The sequence below is a fragment of the Lampris incognitus genome, chromosome 3 (assembly GCF_029633865.1).
Source record: "Lampris incognitus isolate fLamInc1 chromosome 3, fLamInc1.hap2, whole genome shotgun sequence".
Classification (NCBI taxonomy): Eukaryota; Metazoa; Chordata; class Actinopteri; order Lampriformes; family Lampridae; genus Lampris; species Lampris incognitus.
Genome location: NC_079213.1, coordinates 93,455,619 through 93,471,586, shown reverse-complemented (window position 1 = coordinate 93,471,586; position 15,968 = coordinate 93,455,619). Strand labels below are relative to the sequence as shown.

At 42.5% G+C, this 15,968-nt stretch overlaps 2 protein-coding genes across 3 annotated transcripts in view; one reads left to right on the top strand and one right to left on the bottom strand.

The window, feature by feature from the left end:
* Positions 1–309: 309 nt before the first annotated feature.
* Positions 310–7,146, bottom strand: cope (COPI coat complex subunit epsilon). Of its 2 annotated transcripts, XM_056277078.1 has the most exons (10): positions 7,023–7,140; positions 6,790–6,852; positions 6,517–6,617; positions 6,120–6,272; positions 5,933–5,986; positions 5,531–5,612; positions 4,623–4,778; positions 1,952–2,020; positions 1,238–1,312; positions 310–753 (listed from the first exon to the last, which is right to left on the bottom strand). In XM_056277078.1, the coding sequence occupies exons 1-10, from the start codon at positions 7,122–7,124 to the stop codon at positions 700–702; spliced, it is 909 nt and encodes a 302-aa protein (XP_056133053.1). In that variant the 5' UTR covers positions 7,125–7,140; the 3' UTR covers positions 310–699. The 2 variants fall into 2 exon arrangements, with proteins under 2 accessions (XP_056133053.1, XP_056133054.1); XM_056277079.1 differs by lacking the exon at positions 6,517–6,617 and having other exon boundaries at positions 7,023–7,146.
* Positions 7,147–8,265: 1,119 nt separating this feature from the next.
* The window catches only part of tnfaip8l1 (tumor necrosis factor, alpha-induced protein 8-like 1), a 14,716-nt gene continuing 7,013 nt past the window's right edge, over positions 8,266–15,968 (top strand). Inside the window, exon 1 of the mRNA XM_056276326.1 lies at positions 8,266–8,566. The gene's annotated coding sequence lies outside the window, so the exon portion shown is untranslated. The remainder of the gene's footprint in view (positions 8,567–15,968) is intronic.

Genomic DNA, 15,968 nt, shown 5'->3' with positions numbered 1-15,968 from the left:
CTATCTTCTTGAACCGCTCCGGATTATGAAGGGATGATTTAAAGAGACCGCGCACATTGTTTGGTTGGCTCCACGGCGAGGCTGCAGGCACACGACATATCTGCTTGAACTTCAGATGCAATGCGTATCGTTACAAATACGAATCACAATGGATAAAGTACGGCAATTGTATGAAAAAAGTGTCGTATAAACATAACGCAATAACATCTACAATTCATTTTGCTGAAACGTGTGTCATTAGATTTTACTGTAGTTCAGGTTACTTTCGATTTATGTCCGCGTCAGAAAAGCAACACAAATAAAGCTCGTAGTAATAAAGCATTTATTGCCAAATCTGAGGAATGCTTCGAGGAAACAGGTGCTGATTTCAAGGAGATAGAAAAAAGCACTGACTACACAGACAAAGTTGACTTTTTTTCGAGGGCTCTAAGGACAGGATGTTGTGTTGTTGTAAAGCCCCTTCAGGCAAATTTGTAATTTGTGATATTGGTCTCTCTATATAAAATTGACTTGACTTAACTTTTCTCATGTGTCACTAGGAAAATGACATACAGAGGAAAAAGTTTTATTATTTTGACCAACGTTTCAATGAAATACTTAAACTTTTTCTCACAATTCAAACTTATCATACAAATACAGATATACAGTGTGTTGCATGTGTCTAATTTTCCAAGGTAGAAAGACCCATTGCTGGATTTCTTATGCTGTGGCAGTGGGAGCATACTGCATCGCTAGTCTGTCAAACTCATTCTCCTGCAGAAAAAAAAAAGGAAACAGTTAGGGCCGACAGGAAAATATGTGACTAGGGTAACAGCTGTGCACTGCATGGTTTGACACAACATAACCCACCTATTCAATGTTTATTTATAGATGCAGTCCTGTTTTACTACTATATAGTGTGTGATACAAAGGCTACAGATTCAAAGTTTAATGCTCTGATTGGCTTTGTTCCAAGGACATCTGCTTCACAACCATGAAAACAACTAAGCCAGGTCATTTAATTATAAGAGTGCAGGTTATGAGAAGTCATCCACAAGTGTGCAGGGCATATACCAAACTCAAATAGCACAGGTCAAGTTTTATGATTTCTTTTCACGCATCTACCCCTCACTTCTTGCCGCAGAAAGACAAGTCAGCAGAATTCTTACATCTCTTTTCCGATGTGTTTTGAGAATGAGAAGTCAGGATATCTGCTTGTGATTTCTTAAAGCATCTGATAGGGTGTCTATCAAAATACCTTGGCTAAATAGTCTTGGAGGAATGGATGGGCTCTGTGGGCATCTTTCAACTGGGAGAGATACCGATTGGTTACCTGAAAACATAGTCGGGTAGAGAAATGTTAGAAAAGCGGACAATAGTCAATGATAAACAAGTTGGGATAGCAAGTTTCAACCGGACATTACTCAAAACAAACAAAAATACACACACAGATATATGTCGACCCCTTAGCAGACCAGGCTCAGGCATACTGTTTTTGAAAAAGTCTATAAAATTCAAGACGGCCTTGACTGAAATTTACTGCTCAGTGCTTATCATGGTTGAAAATACTTTAAAGTTATCTTAGTGTAAATGGCCATGATTCCATTGATCATTGACCAAAAAAAAAACTCCATTGGGCATACAGTAGATAGTAAGAGTCTTTATCTTATGAACTGTGTTCCAAGGTTTATTACAAAGTGCACTGGAGCACAAGATATGAATATGAAGTGCACCAGGTAATGGTATGAAGCTATCTGATGGTAGAAAACTATGTTTTGCTTGCGTTAGCGGTGGTTGCTCTGTCACATCAACAGAACACCTCCACACATCGCTTGCACTTTGAGCACTGGGGTTACTGGACAAAGATTTCAAATCCTATTTGAACAAGGTTGACAGTGTCTGGTGGAAACCAGAATAGCTGACAGCTTTCTTAGGGATCCCTCTGTTAACAGGCTGAGGTCCAAAGTCTCACCTCAGGAGCTTTGCCCAGGTGCTGAGTCAGCACTATGAGGTTGATGAGCGTCTCAGGGTGGCTGCTGTCCTAGAGGGGAAGGGAAGAAGGTACAGAGAAAGGGAGCTCATGTACTGTCCAATGTGCTTTCCATGCAAAAAACACCAAGAAAAGATGACCTACTCCTGTTAATTATTCTATTTCTATTGTTATTCAAATGACTCAATTAACGATAGTGGTTTTTTTGTGTTTTTCATCACAGGTTCAACAGAAAACCAAGTAGTGTATCAACAGTAACAAGGTAATGTACGTCTGGTGTTCAGTAAAAATTACTTTGGCTTGGAAAACAACAAGAAACCTTCTGTTGCAAGATTCTACTATGGTATGACTGTCTAAAGTTTTTACAAAATGGGGCATGAGGTATATGACACTGATTGAATTTGTATATTCACATTAAAATGGCATGTTTTGTTCTGCTCCAGACACTTAAGTGTGAGAGCCTGCAGCTTGATTATAATCACTGTTATATTTTAACCACTGACTGGTAAAAACAACATCCAAAACATGATATTCAGTTAGCTAGACAGGCAAATTTACTCATAAATTGAGAGATTTGGCTTGTCACATTGCATTTAGCGCCATCTACTGTTGATATGCAGGCAATTCAAACACTGAAAATCACATTAGGCCTCCTTTTATTCTGTATGTAATAGGGCTCCACTGCGATTCTAAAAATAGAACAGGCTTGAGCGCGCAATGAATCATGGGATTGATTTGCGGACAAACTGCTGTTCGTTTCATACTGTGCGAAAGTGGTCTTGCAGAAGATTTGTGTTTACGATGGCTGGTAACCTTGTCACAGAGGGAGCCGAACAATCTTGAAAAAGTGCCACAAAGCATTGCTGCTGGGAAACTTGTAGATCGGATTCATGATATAAAGGCTGCCTGAAGGAACAGAATTTTTGAGATTCCCAAAGCCAGGAACTGTGAAAGATGGCCTAACAGAGTGGGAAAAGAAACGCAAACAGGAGAAGACAGAAAAATAAAAGAGATGGCTTCATGCATGTGGAAGGAAAGACTTCTGTTGTCTTTCGGACATTAAGAAGGACACTTACACATGCAGTTTACCTTTCTTCGGGGGGGAAGGGTCCTACGGAGGACCATCCTGACCCTATTCTTGCCACTCTTACCGAGAAAGAAATGGAGGGTCATACTCTTCGTGCAACAAAATTATTAAGAACAAAGCAAGCCCGAGAAAGCTGTATTGAGGGCCCTTCTAAAGTGAAAAAGGAACGACTTGAGCCTGAAGTAATTACTACTGGCCGTGTTTCAACAGAAGGATTGCAAACTGAAGAATCTAATTCCATGTTAGTTGGGGCTGACGATGGTGAGGATGATACCTGCTATCCCTTTCAGGATAAATCTACACAGACCATCTATTGCAAGTATACTCTTGGAGCCAAAGTTGAAAGTATGGTATACAGAAATCAGTTCATAACAGAAGGAACAAATGCAAAATCCTCTAGTTTCAGCAGAGTTAATTTGATGTTGTGTGATCGCGTAATTGCAGATGACAAGAAATGTAAATATTTTACTGGACTTGATTCCTTACAATTTAATGCACTGTCAGTTTCCTTGGACAGGCTAAGTATGAACTGAATTACTGGAATGGAAAAGAAAATGGCAACGAAGACGGGGAAGGATTTGGTGCCCCACAAAATATATCAGTATTTATAGCAGTGCCAGCTCTGTAAATTATCTTTTTATCGCAGCTCTGATCACTCTTTAGCAAGTGAAATACGCTTGCCAGAAAACTTCCAAATTGCGGAAATAAACCACTCACGGGATTAAAACAACAAAATTCTTCTAGTTTGCGCAATTCTTGTGATGAAACGTATGAAAGCAAGGCATGTTGCGCACGCTTGTTTGGCTTGTTTGTCCGCTTTTCGATCCCAAGCTGCATTGCGCGAAAATTTCGTGACGCAGCCACAGAGGAGCCCTATTCTGATCCTTTATGTTCAGCATTGTGAATAACAGCCACAAATCAAAACAGGCAATACCATCAATTTCCAATAATAAGCTATAAGATAAACAGCATGTTTGCCAACATCTGCAATAACGTCCTCTTTTGATATTGTGCGCTGCATAATTTCATGAAGACCGCCAGTTTGATCAAAGTCTTTTTGGGTTTGTGGCATCAAACAACCACAGAAAAGACTCAGCTGGCACAACTGCTGCTGTTTTGAATGCAAAGATGTTGGGGGAGTGGGGCTGTTGAATACTGTTTACTTTGTTTCAATCATTGAGCAACCCCTGCTGATATTTACTGGTCATGTGCATCAGGAAACACAAAAACCACACCAACTTTAAAAAGATAGCAATCATAAACAAAAGAAAAAAAAACATATCACTTTATCATCAACACCTGTTATGTTGTGAAGTGTGGTTTAATAGTAATCATATATGGGCTTTTTATCCAGTATTTCTTTTAATTGAACGGGATCAAATTTAATCCAGTATTAGTTGAGGACTTAAAAGGGTCCAATGTCAGTCTGTTAAAAAAGCCACAGATTTATTGGAATAGAAATAACAGATATTCTTGAAAAAACATAAAACTGAGTAAAAAAAGGGGAAGAGATTAAGAGAGAGGAAAAGCACGAGGCATAGACAAAGCATTAACATGTAGGCTAACCTTGTCCAGGGCCTCCTGTAGAACACCCTCTGCCTCCTCCCATTTGTTCTGAGCCATGTAACAGGCCGCCTGACCATTAAGAAGGAGAAGCGTTGAAGAGTACTTGTCTGACATCTCCTGGAAAATGTAGTATGCATCCTGCAGTTTCTCTCCACCCTAAAACAACAAACAGAGCAAAACAAGATGTTAGTGAGGAGAGATCAACTAGCAATTACCACAAGATATCTGAGCAAAGTAACACATTTTTACTGTCTTCTCCTATTTTGTAAATAGTGCCAGGGGGGAACCTGTGTGCCTCACAAACTTTGAGAGTGTGCGATAGTCTGTCATTAAATGTGAAATGGTTTCTGTTTTCAATCAGGTAGGGCAGTCACTGAATTGGATAGCAGCCCCTTCGTGTGGTGCTTGCATGTTCTTCCTGTGTTTGTGTGGATTTCCTCTGGTTTCCTCCCGCAGTCCAAAGACATATGTGTTAGGTGAACTGGAGTCTCCAAATTGTGTACAGGTGTGAACGATATGAGTGACTGTGTGGGTAGGCCCTGTAATAGACTGGCAACCTGTCCAGGGTATTTCCTGGTGTTCTGGCCAGTGCATACTGGGATAAACTTTAGCCTCCATTGATCCTGAATTGTATTAACAACCTTGGATGGTCAGAGTGTTTTAAAAGCCAATGTTTGATCACTGCATTGGTCAGTGAGGGTATGACAACAATCCAGAGGATTTGACCAAAATAAAAAGAACTTCAATTGTGTACACGAAAACCCTTTATATGCTGTTCCCATTGATCACACCATGTATTAAGCACCTTTTTTGGTTATTCCTGACAAGCCCTTTAAATAAAAAAAAAATTGTGTATCTTTCTGGTGTATAAGAATGATTCATTATTCCTTTTGATGTGAGACACTTACCACTGCAATATTGACCCAGGCTGTGGCTAGTTGGGTTAGAGTAGCATCCTCATCCTGCTCCTGCATCTTCTTCAGCTCTTTCCTGTCAATAAATTTGAAATAATGGCACCACGTTCAATGGACTACCCATCCAATTCAGAATATCTTAGCTACTTTAGCATAATAAGCAGTCTATTATGATTCATGCAGACTTTTCCATTTTATCATGAGTGCAGATTAAACAATACAGGCTAGCTTAGTGCTTATGATGAAGAATGCACCACAGCATACATTTTTTTTGTAATGCATCCAGATTGCTTTGAATGTTTGCGATAAGGGCTCAAAACAAAGAGGATATTGCAACTTGATGTACATAATGCATTATTCATGCTGTCTTTTGGAGGTCTTCAAGTGAGTTTTTACCTTGCCAAGTCAACACGATCCAGACTCAGCAACACCTGAATAGTCATTGCCATGCTGAAAAAAAGGACAATGATTAAATCCTGATTTTTTTTGTATCAACTTCAGACCATTCTTTAAACAAATTTTTTTTTCTGAGTCACCATCCAGGTTTTGAGCTTTTCAAGTAAAAACTCTTATCAACGCTTACCACTCCAGGCTGTCTCCTTGGTTTAAAGTCCTGAGAGCAGCATCAGTGTTCATCTCATGGTAGTAGATGGAGGCAGCCATGACAAGGAATGTGGTGTTTGCTGCATCCACACTCTTGGTCATCTTTTTATCTAAATCAGCAACAATAGCATCTCTACACAAAGCACAAGCGCACAGAACATTTGAAACTCAAGACAAAAGGGACTCTCTCATTTTGAGACTGCATCATATTCTAATACATGATCAGGGCAGGTAGTGGGCGCAGAGGAAGATGTCAACAAATCTCAACAAATCAAACTGAAAACAAATGTTTGACCGTGGAAACATTTTTTTTAACAACTTGGGGTATTGTGCAGAACCGTCCATCCGTACGGAATAGTATACAGGCAAGCTCGCACCTTTTGTTTTCATTGGCACGATACTCGGCAAACATCCTGACAGCCTGAAGTTCAGGTGAAGAACTCGGCTTGATGTCATCCAATACTACGGCATACTTCCTCTGCAATATCATAATATATCAATTTAAATATCCATACTCCAGGCAGGTCAGCTCACTGTTAAAACACTGATATATATATCAATGACGGATTGTGTATTACTCAGCCAACTTGGCTTCATCATTCAACACAAAGGCAGTGTTTGTAATTGAATACATGGCAATATGTGCATACCTGGGCAACGTATGCTCTGTACAAAAACGTGTCCCTCTCAGTCTCCTTTTCTGGGGTTGAGGGCTTGAAAAGAAGAAAATAAAATGTAAGTAACGTTCAATGTAAATCACTGGTTACTGGCTAACTGGAGCGTAACGTCGATGCAATTTGACGTTAGCCAGAGAGAATAGTGTCTACAAAAGCAAAGCATGCCTACAAAACAGAGCAAAATCTTTCAACAACCCGATGATTACCTTAACCTTCTGAGATTCGTTGATACATTGCTGATAGCTACCAATATAATACGCATTTTTCACGTCGAAGAGCTCATCCACATCACCCTGTTGCGCCGCCATGTTGACTGGACAACTTCCTGACACGTAGCACCGATGCGTCATTGTCCTATTTTCTACCGGGGCGTATGGGAAGTGGAGTTTGATTTCGTTTATTGTCACGAAACGACATTTGTATGCGGGGGGGGGGGGGGTCCTTTTACAAAAGCGGAGTCATTCGTGATGTGTGATCATTGTGTAAGCATGTGCGCTCCATAATTTATCAAACCACGAATGGCGATGAACACCAAGCTGCACCTAAAACGAACCACCGCTAGAGAACGCACGAAGATAACATCTGGGAGCGGCGTATGACTTACTGACAAACGATAAATATATAATAAATATGTATGAGAAATATTGATATTCATGAGTCAAATACCGCCAGAGGTTGTTACATAGGAGGTAGTGATGAGGTCGTGTTATGTTGGCAGCGTAAAATGTCAGCTGGCCTCAGAAATATTTTAATCTTTATTTTATTTTTCTTCATTCAAACCAACTATTCATACTACTAGAAATGTATAAATCAAAATTTAGTACTGCTTGGCCCCAGGAAGGGAAACTTCCCCTGTCTTGCAAACATCCGCTGCAATTCAGATCTCTCTCTCTCTCTCTCTCTCTCTCTCTCTCTCTCTCTCTCTCTCTCTCTCTCTCTCTCTCTCTCTCTCTCTCTCTCCTCTCTCTCTCTCTCTCTCTCTCTCTCTCTGTGTGTGTTTATGTTTCTGACCAAAAAAATGTCCAAGGCAGATGCAAATAAGCGCTTATTTTATGAAAAACAGCGGAGCGGCGGTCCGGTTTAATGTTTATGACTTAAAGGCAATAGGTCGCAGTAGCCTACGTCATCTTGTTCATGACACGGCGCTCTTCCCCACTGTTTCTGCTCATTGTCTCTCCAACGCAATTTCCTCTGGGAAATGCACAACCTTGGGACTTTGGAGCTGGATGAGGATAATTACTGGAAACCCTAAATGGGTGTAGGGGGGTGGGGTGAGTGAAGCGAGTAGAAAGAGAGTCGAGGCAGTAAATGTGCCTTTCTTTCCGCCTGATTGGGTTGGTCCACTTTCAGTTATGTGTTTTCATTGGCCAACATCAACATCAATCTGTTGCATTCCGAGTCCCTCAAGTTTGAAACTTTTTTTCCCCTTTCTTGCCTTTAAGAAGGAATCGGATTACAAAAACCCCTGGTAACCGATCCTCGCAGCAGAGAGAAGAAAACGCTCTTTCAATAATTTACACATCAGTACCTGATACACAACACGGTACAGCTGTGTGAAGGAAAGAGAAGAGTGTATTGAGAGCGGAGATATAGGAGGAAACCCCCCCCCAAAACAAAACAATCAACAACACGTTTTGACGCGATCTGTCGTTGACATGATGAAGACTGTGGACTGTGTCTAGATAGACTTGTAAACTTGTTCCCACTCCCAACAACTCACAACCCGCATCCGGTTGGAAGAAAACGAAAGGTAAGAGTGCTGCCGCTCGTGACGAAGACCTCACAAAGAAAACCGCTTGACGGGACTTTTAGTGCAAACATCGACAACAGAAGCGAATACCTTGGGCATCCGCTGGAGGTCAAAATAGTATGAAGGGGAAATATTGACAACCAACGGGGGAGAGGGGTGAGGGGGGGATTCTTAAGGTCTTGAAAGTCGTGCAGTTCACTTAATGGGATGAAGGGTATGAGTTTTACCTTTTTTGAATTCGCAGTTTTGTCAGGTCCCTTTTTCACCCATCTGACAGGGCCGCCTCATTATATAAACCCGTCTGAACCAGAAAGAGTAAAACCTTTTGATCAACGTGTCATTTAGGCTGATGTCAAGAAAGTCCCCCCCCCCAGTTTCACTAACAAACCCGCATTCCTTTGCTCTCGTACAGGTCTGCCGCGCATCAAAACAAATATACAGGTTTTGGACGCGTTTGTGTGTTTTGTAGTTCGTCGCTGTGTTGACGTTGTTAAACCTCTGCTCTGAACAAGGCTTCTCCGTGGATGAATGGCTCCACTGTGTTGCCTGTAGCCCAGTATGCTCTGGCAGGTAGGGAGACAGATTGTCACAGACGACCGCAACAGACGTGTTAAATGAATTATGGCCCAAGATGAGGACGTGCAGTTGCTCCTCTTCTTTCAGTCAGCTGTTTCCCTGGTTGAGAAAGATTAAACGTATTCCTTCCAACACAACTTGATTGGCCGGCTGTATTCGTGGGGATCCTACCGTAACTAAGTTTCAGATTTAGAGAATTGACAGTCTAGTTCACACAGAAGTTACCTCCATACCTCCACACAGCAACTGCACTGTTGCAAAAGCTGATCTCCCCAGTAACACTGGAGATTCATTGCTGCCTCTGAGATGAGTCCATAGTAACTTATTGACAAGAACAGAACGGTGTTTGACCTGCTTTACGACACTGCAAAAATCAACCGGTCAGACAGATGGCAACTTGTTCCCTTGGAAACCTGCAACACTGAGTAAAGTTGCCCCCCCCCCCCAGAAAAAGTAGTAGTGGCTCTACAAGCTACATGACCCGCATGACGGCATCATTTATGGGTTGTTTTTTATATATGAGTGCATGTGTCTCACATGCATATATGACCCATGAAAGTGCTTACCATTGGCTGACTCATACAAACAAATGTCTCATTCTTATAGACAGAAAATTGAGCTTTCCTTGACCATCTGTGTGGATCCCATTTTTGAAAACTGAGATGAATCAAATAATTTGTTAGTCACAATCACGACCATTTGTCAAAACTCACTCCGCTGCCATCCTTCTCCGCCAGTACTTGCAGCCAAACACACATTGGCATTTGTCACTCCCTGTTAACAAGTTGTGTTGGGAAATTATACTCTGGAGTAAGAGGGGAAGAAAACTAGTCATTATGGGCCTTGCAGTTGTGGTAGACATGTGTTTAGTTAGTCATAGACCAGTACTCACACTCCATTCACTGATTACCACTTTGCGTGTGGTTGTCATCATCTGCAGTGTCATACTGAGTAAAATTATTTTGCAAAAAAAACCAAAAACAAACATGTAATATGATTTGGACTTTAATAACAGTTTGAATGACAGGAGAGTTTAGTGGTCTTTGTTATTCAGTACTTGAGGCTCCTCTTTTTTTCACTAAATAAGCTCTGGCATGTTGTCTGCCGCTTCACCCTGAAACAACTACTTAACAAATGTTGCCTGTGACAGTTTTCCTTTGGCTGTCGAGCACCTTTAGGAATGATGTTGCCACTGTATTCCCAGCCTTATCGTGCATGCGCAAAGCTGCCTCGATGTTAGTGAATAAATGCCGTCAACTCTCAGCTACTGTCTTTTACTGTAGGTGTTGATAGTCTGCTTGCATCTCACCCCTTTATCCCTGTCCCAACCTGTTGCATCACGGCAGATTCCTCCTAGCCTTGGGTCTATTTTTTTCCAAATCGGCGGCCTGAATTATTAATCCCTGATCCATTATATGCCGGCGCATTAATTATTAATTGCTCAGCGGGCTCCGGCAGATCTGAGAGGACTGTAAAAAGGCGATAGGATGGGCCTGGTTTCTGAGTGAAGGGATTGACTGGCTCCCTCCTCAGCAGATCTGCACAGGCCCTCATAGATGACTGTGTGGGAAGATGAGAGCGCAATAGCACATGCTCATCACAAGCAGGGTTTACTGAAGCTATATGAGCACATATATGTGCCCATGTGCCTGGTGTGTACATTCTTCCGTTTGCACCTTATTATTGCTAACACATTCACACTTGTCATGCATGTCAGAGCCGCTTAAATAGACGCGCTGACACGCAAAGTACTGTCAACGAGACATTTGAACACACTCGCATGCCCACATATGCTACACATAGAGTATATGTGTACGTATAGACTTCCTAGTACCGTCTCTCCTATTAGCAATCATCACCTCCGCTGTTACGCAACAGCTCGAGAGAAGAGAAGAGGGAGAGGAACACTACAAAACTTGATGAAAGATTAAATTGCAGCGCTCGATTGTCCTGAAATGCAGTTGAATATTCCCTAACAGCCGAGTTGGTTCAGTCATACAGCTCATTGAGTGGTTACTCGTCCGCTCTGAACACAAAGCACGGATGCACCTTATATAACAACCAGGATTGTCTATTGTTTCTCAAAATGAAAAAGGATTATGTCATACATCTGGGGAGAATCTAAGTTTCCAAGTTCCGGCACAAGTTTTTCCTGTGGAAATGTGTGCTAACGTGTCTGAAGGTGCTGTAGTCGGGGCAAGGAGCACCGGTTCATCACAAGAGACCCTAATATCGCTCATGACCCAAAACAGGGTTTATTTATTTTTTAAGCTGTTGTACAGCCTAGTGTGATTAAAAATTCACCCTCTGATTACTTACTACCCACCTACCTCCAGTATATTAATCATCTAGTATTGGAAGAGCCTGGGAAGACAGTATGGCATGGATTCAGAATCAGTTTTATTTGCTATTAAGCTTTCATGTACCAGTAATTTGACTTGATGCTAATGGCTTTAGATACAGTTAGCTTTAATATCTTGGTGACCTTTTTTTTTTAATCTGCCAGATGATATAAAAAATGGAGAGCGAGACGCCTTTGTGTGGGGGGAAAAACAATGGTCAAGATGCATCTGGAACCATGTTTTCCCTCCATTCTTGTCAGCCCCCCCCCCATAAGTGCACTCCAAAGGGCCTATAGTTTAAAACTGCATCGAAGGGCCTCAGGCTGAAACACCGACGGCACTGCCCTGACTGTGTTCACATAGCCTTGCATTTGGGTCGATGGGGATTTTATTTTTTTATTGAACTGTAATTTACAGTGGGAATCTTATCGTTCAAATCTCCTCAGCTGTCAGTGATGAGTAATGACATCCTGGAACAGCTGAAGGGGAGTTTAGCGGCATATGCAAGGCTGTAAAATGAGTTTTTTTTTCTTGTTTTCATATCTGTAAAAATGTTTAGTACTTAAAATTTGTGGTTTTAGGTATGATTGATAAAGTACCAAAAAAGGTTTATTTTGCATCTACCGGTGGAATATATCCACATTTGAACGGACACGTATGTTCCATATTGAGCAAAATGGTACAGTTTCCGGACAGCTCTAAGCATTCAGTTGTGTTTACCTGTTCTTGCCTTTCTATTGAGCCTTTATCAAGGTTGCTGCGCCACAATAAAGTAATAAACCGAGAGTGATACAGATCACAGCACTTTCTCTTCAAAGTAGTCACGGCTCTCTCTGAAGTGTTGTGTATCGAACAGATCCTCTTCGTGCAAGTCAGTTCATGGAGCTCCACCTGAAAGTTTGCACCCTCCCTTTTTTTTCTTTTTTTTTTTGCAGAACTGCTGAGCCGTGAACAATCGGGAAGAATCCTTTCTGCAACGCGGTATAGTCAGAAAATTTAGGTCACTTAGCTTATGAATGCGGGCCTAATGTCTTGAGCCCTCCTTTAAATAAACCTTACAGGGCTTGTAACAGAGGAGATACAAGCCGACAAAAATGGAAGATCTGAGCCATGGAGGGGATAAAAAGTACAGCTCAGGTGACTTTGTTTAGTGATTGAAGTTTTGCTGTTAAGAGTTTTGGGTCGCTCAGTGTCTCAGCAGGCAAAAGGGAAACGTTATTCTGGGTCGTTCGTTTTATCCTGTGGTGGTGGTATTGGATATGAGAAGTCTGTCTCTGGATGACATTGCACCCTTCCTTGTGGGATGTGTGGTCACTGATGAGGATGGAAACAAAAGGGACTTGGGATGCCACGGGTCGGTTTGGTCAGCATTTCCCAGTACAGTCGACTGAGACTCCGGGAAGGGAGCGTTTCATATAAACCACTGCTATGAGAAATTAAGGCTGTGTATTGGCAAGAATTTGGTGATATCATTTGTGTCACGATTTAATATATTGTGATACTGCAAACACTGCGATGTGTTGCAAAATTTTGCCAATTTTTAGAAAAATGTCACTGAGCTAACGCCTCAATATGCGTTGAATCGAGTATCGCTAGCTGCGCTGGCAACGCTTGCTGCTGTTGCACTTCTGTGCAGCCCCATTACAACGGTGCATCTGCCACCTAGTGGTTGGAGATGTAAACAACACAAAAAGTAGTGACGCTGCCGTGTCTCTTTGCTTGTAATCTTAAGAATCGACGACATAATGTCATGAATCGATATGTTCCCCCATAAGGTATACCCTGATGAGAAATGATCAAATTGATCATAGAACAATGTTGTTGTGCCTGCAGTGGAGTTATAGACTCTTGTGGAATGTGTGTCGAGGCCGAATTTAAAGTCGTTTTAATTGCAGTTGTCATCATCCCATTACACTACGAAGACATGCCATGTTGTTTACCCCTTTAGTTTGCGTCCGCCAAGCTGTCTGGTGTGGCATAGAGGGTATTGGAGCGACGACACTTTGTGTGTTATACATTTCCTTATGGGACTTGGCATAGAGCAGAGTGGGTGGAAGAGCAACAGTTGTATCCAATTTCTGGCCCTTTCTCAACTGTCACGCCTCGGGGCAGGCTTGACTGACAAGGAAGTGCCATGCAGAGGCTGCCTTCCTGGAGTTTTCACAAACAACTTCCTGCTGAATCTAAGCACTTGGCTAAAGTCGTCCAGATGAATGGATCTGCTTTACCTGCTCGTCAAAGTCAAAGATGAAAAGCAAATAAAATCCTGCTATTAACTACAGGGCACATCCAGTTCCCTCTGATGCAGCAAGAAGGATCCCTGTAGGAGCCACGAGGGTCGCTCGCACATAACAGCCTTTGATTTATTTATTTATTTTACCTCACCCAACCCCAAGACAGACTATCATGGCAGCCAGACAGACCTGCCTACATCTACATTGCAGTGGAGTACCTCCGGGTAGACAAACCAGGCGGGGTCCCTTGCTGTCACAGAAAGGTCAGGTCAAGTCAAGGGTCTGGTTTCATTTCCATTGACTCATGTTTGGCCAGCCCCAGCCTATATGTTGTTTCGAGTGAATGTATGGTGGCTTGTTTAGAGCAAGGTGTCGGTTGATGATTTTGCCGCTCATTTCAACGGTCCTGCTAATGATGCAGAGGCCCCAAATGGTGGGCTGTAGTCTGTCTTTGTTTTTCATTTCAGCTTGCCAGACCCACCATTATTGTTCGGGCGGGCGGGTGTGGGGACGCGTGCGCATGCACGCACGCTTGTGCACGTTTGTGTATTGAAGGCTCTCTGTTCCCTGATGACCACTGCTTGTATATTTTTCCTGAACACACAGCATAGTGTTGCCGCTGTCATGTCGTGTTCTGCCTTCAATCCATTAAAGTTTTGTCACTATAAACACTGTGGAGATGGGGTGTCAGCGCTGGCCAGGATCTCCCTGGGCACCGGGCTTCACAGACCTTTTAGATTTGGCACTAAAAACTCTCATGCTGCAAAGTCACTAAAAGAAGAAGGGGGGGAAAAACACAAAAAAAAAGAATCCTTGATCGAAAACCTTTTTCATCATTCTAAGCACTTATCCCATGAGGGTCCATTTTTTTATGAAGCCTCTACTTCTCACGCCTTGCGAGGAGGGATGAGAGAGCGAGAGAGCGAGGGCGAGGATCTCCCTCCTTTCTTTTGATGAGAGCACCAGGGATATGTTATGTCACTCTCCGGCTTTGAGTGAAGCCTCAGACAGGCATCGCTAAGTGCCCATCGCATCACAAGTTAAAAGTGTTTGGATTCGCAGGCATAAAATACAAATACAGTTTCCTCTTTCTGTGTCCCATTTTTCTACCCCCGCCATCCCCTCCTTCTCTCACAGCGGTATTATTCATCAGCAGGTAATGTTGACGGCTGTGACTTGTTGTGACGGCTCGGGCCTCTGACGAGAGGGGAATTTAATGAGCACTTAGAAATCACTCTGCCACTCTGTAAGAGGTTGTGTTTCTCAATGCACTCACTCTCACCCATCCCTCCTTTTCTAACCTCCACCATCCATCAGGAGAGGGAGGGAGGGAAGGGGAGAGAGAGAGAGAGAGAGGGAGAGAGGTGATGTGTGTGTGCCTGCCTCAGCCCTCTAAAGGCAGACGGCAGTGATTAAAGGTGTCAGCAGGAACAATTGGCTTGCCCCAACGTCCGCTGATAAAATTTGAAATTTTTATGTATTTTTTTTTAATCTCGTTTTAATTTTTATATTTTGGGATTTGATCTTTTGGTCCTTTGTACTTCTTGCTAATTTCATAATGCATCAGAGAGCAGAATTTGCTTCTCAAGCAGACCTGATTTGTGTTGTGTCAGGGCCAGGTTTGATTTTTATGTATATATTTTTTCTGCCCATATTACAACCAGTACAGTGGTCAAGGGGATTCACCTGAGTCGAGTCGACTCAGAGTCTGATTTGACTTTGGGTAGAAGCAAGAATAGAGGGAAGGGAACTAGATTCAGCCGCAGACAGTGTATATAAATCACTTCTCTTATTCAACACTTACATTCCCCTGGTGTTTCAGGATAGAGATCTAATATCCCCCTCTCTTCTCTTCTTCTCCTCTCTCACTCACTTGCTCAGTCTCTCCCTCCCCCCATGTGTCTTCTCCCAGGGAAGCATCCTGCTGACACTCTCCCCAAGGAGTCTTATTGATATTCTTAGAGAGGCAATTCAGAGAGAGAGAGAGAGAGAGAGAGAGAGAGAGAGAGAGAGAGAGAGAGAGAGAGAGAGAGAGAGAGAGAGAGAGAGAGAGAGAGAGGAGAGAGAGAGAGAGAGAGAGAGAGAGAGAGAGAGGAGAGAGAGAGAGAGAGAGAGAGAGAGAGAGAGGAGAGAGAGGAGAGAGAGAGAAGGTGAGAGAGAGAGAGAAGAGAGAGAGAGGAGAGAGAGAGAGAGAGAGAGAGAGAGAGAGAGAGAGAGGAGGAGGAGAGAGAGAGAGAGAGAGGATGAAGT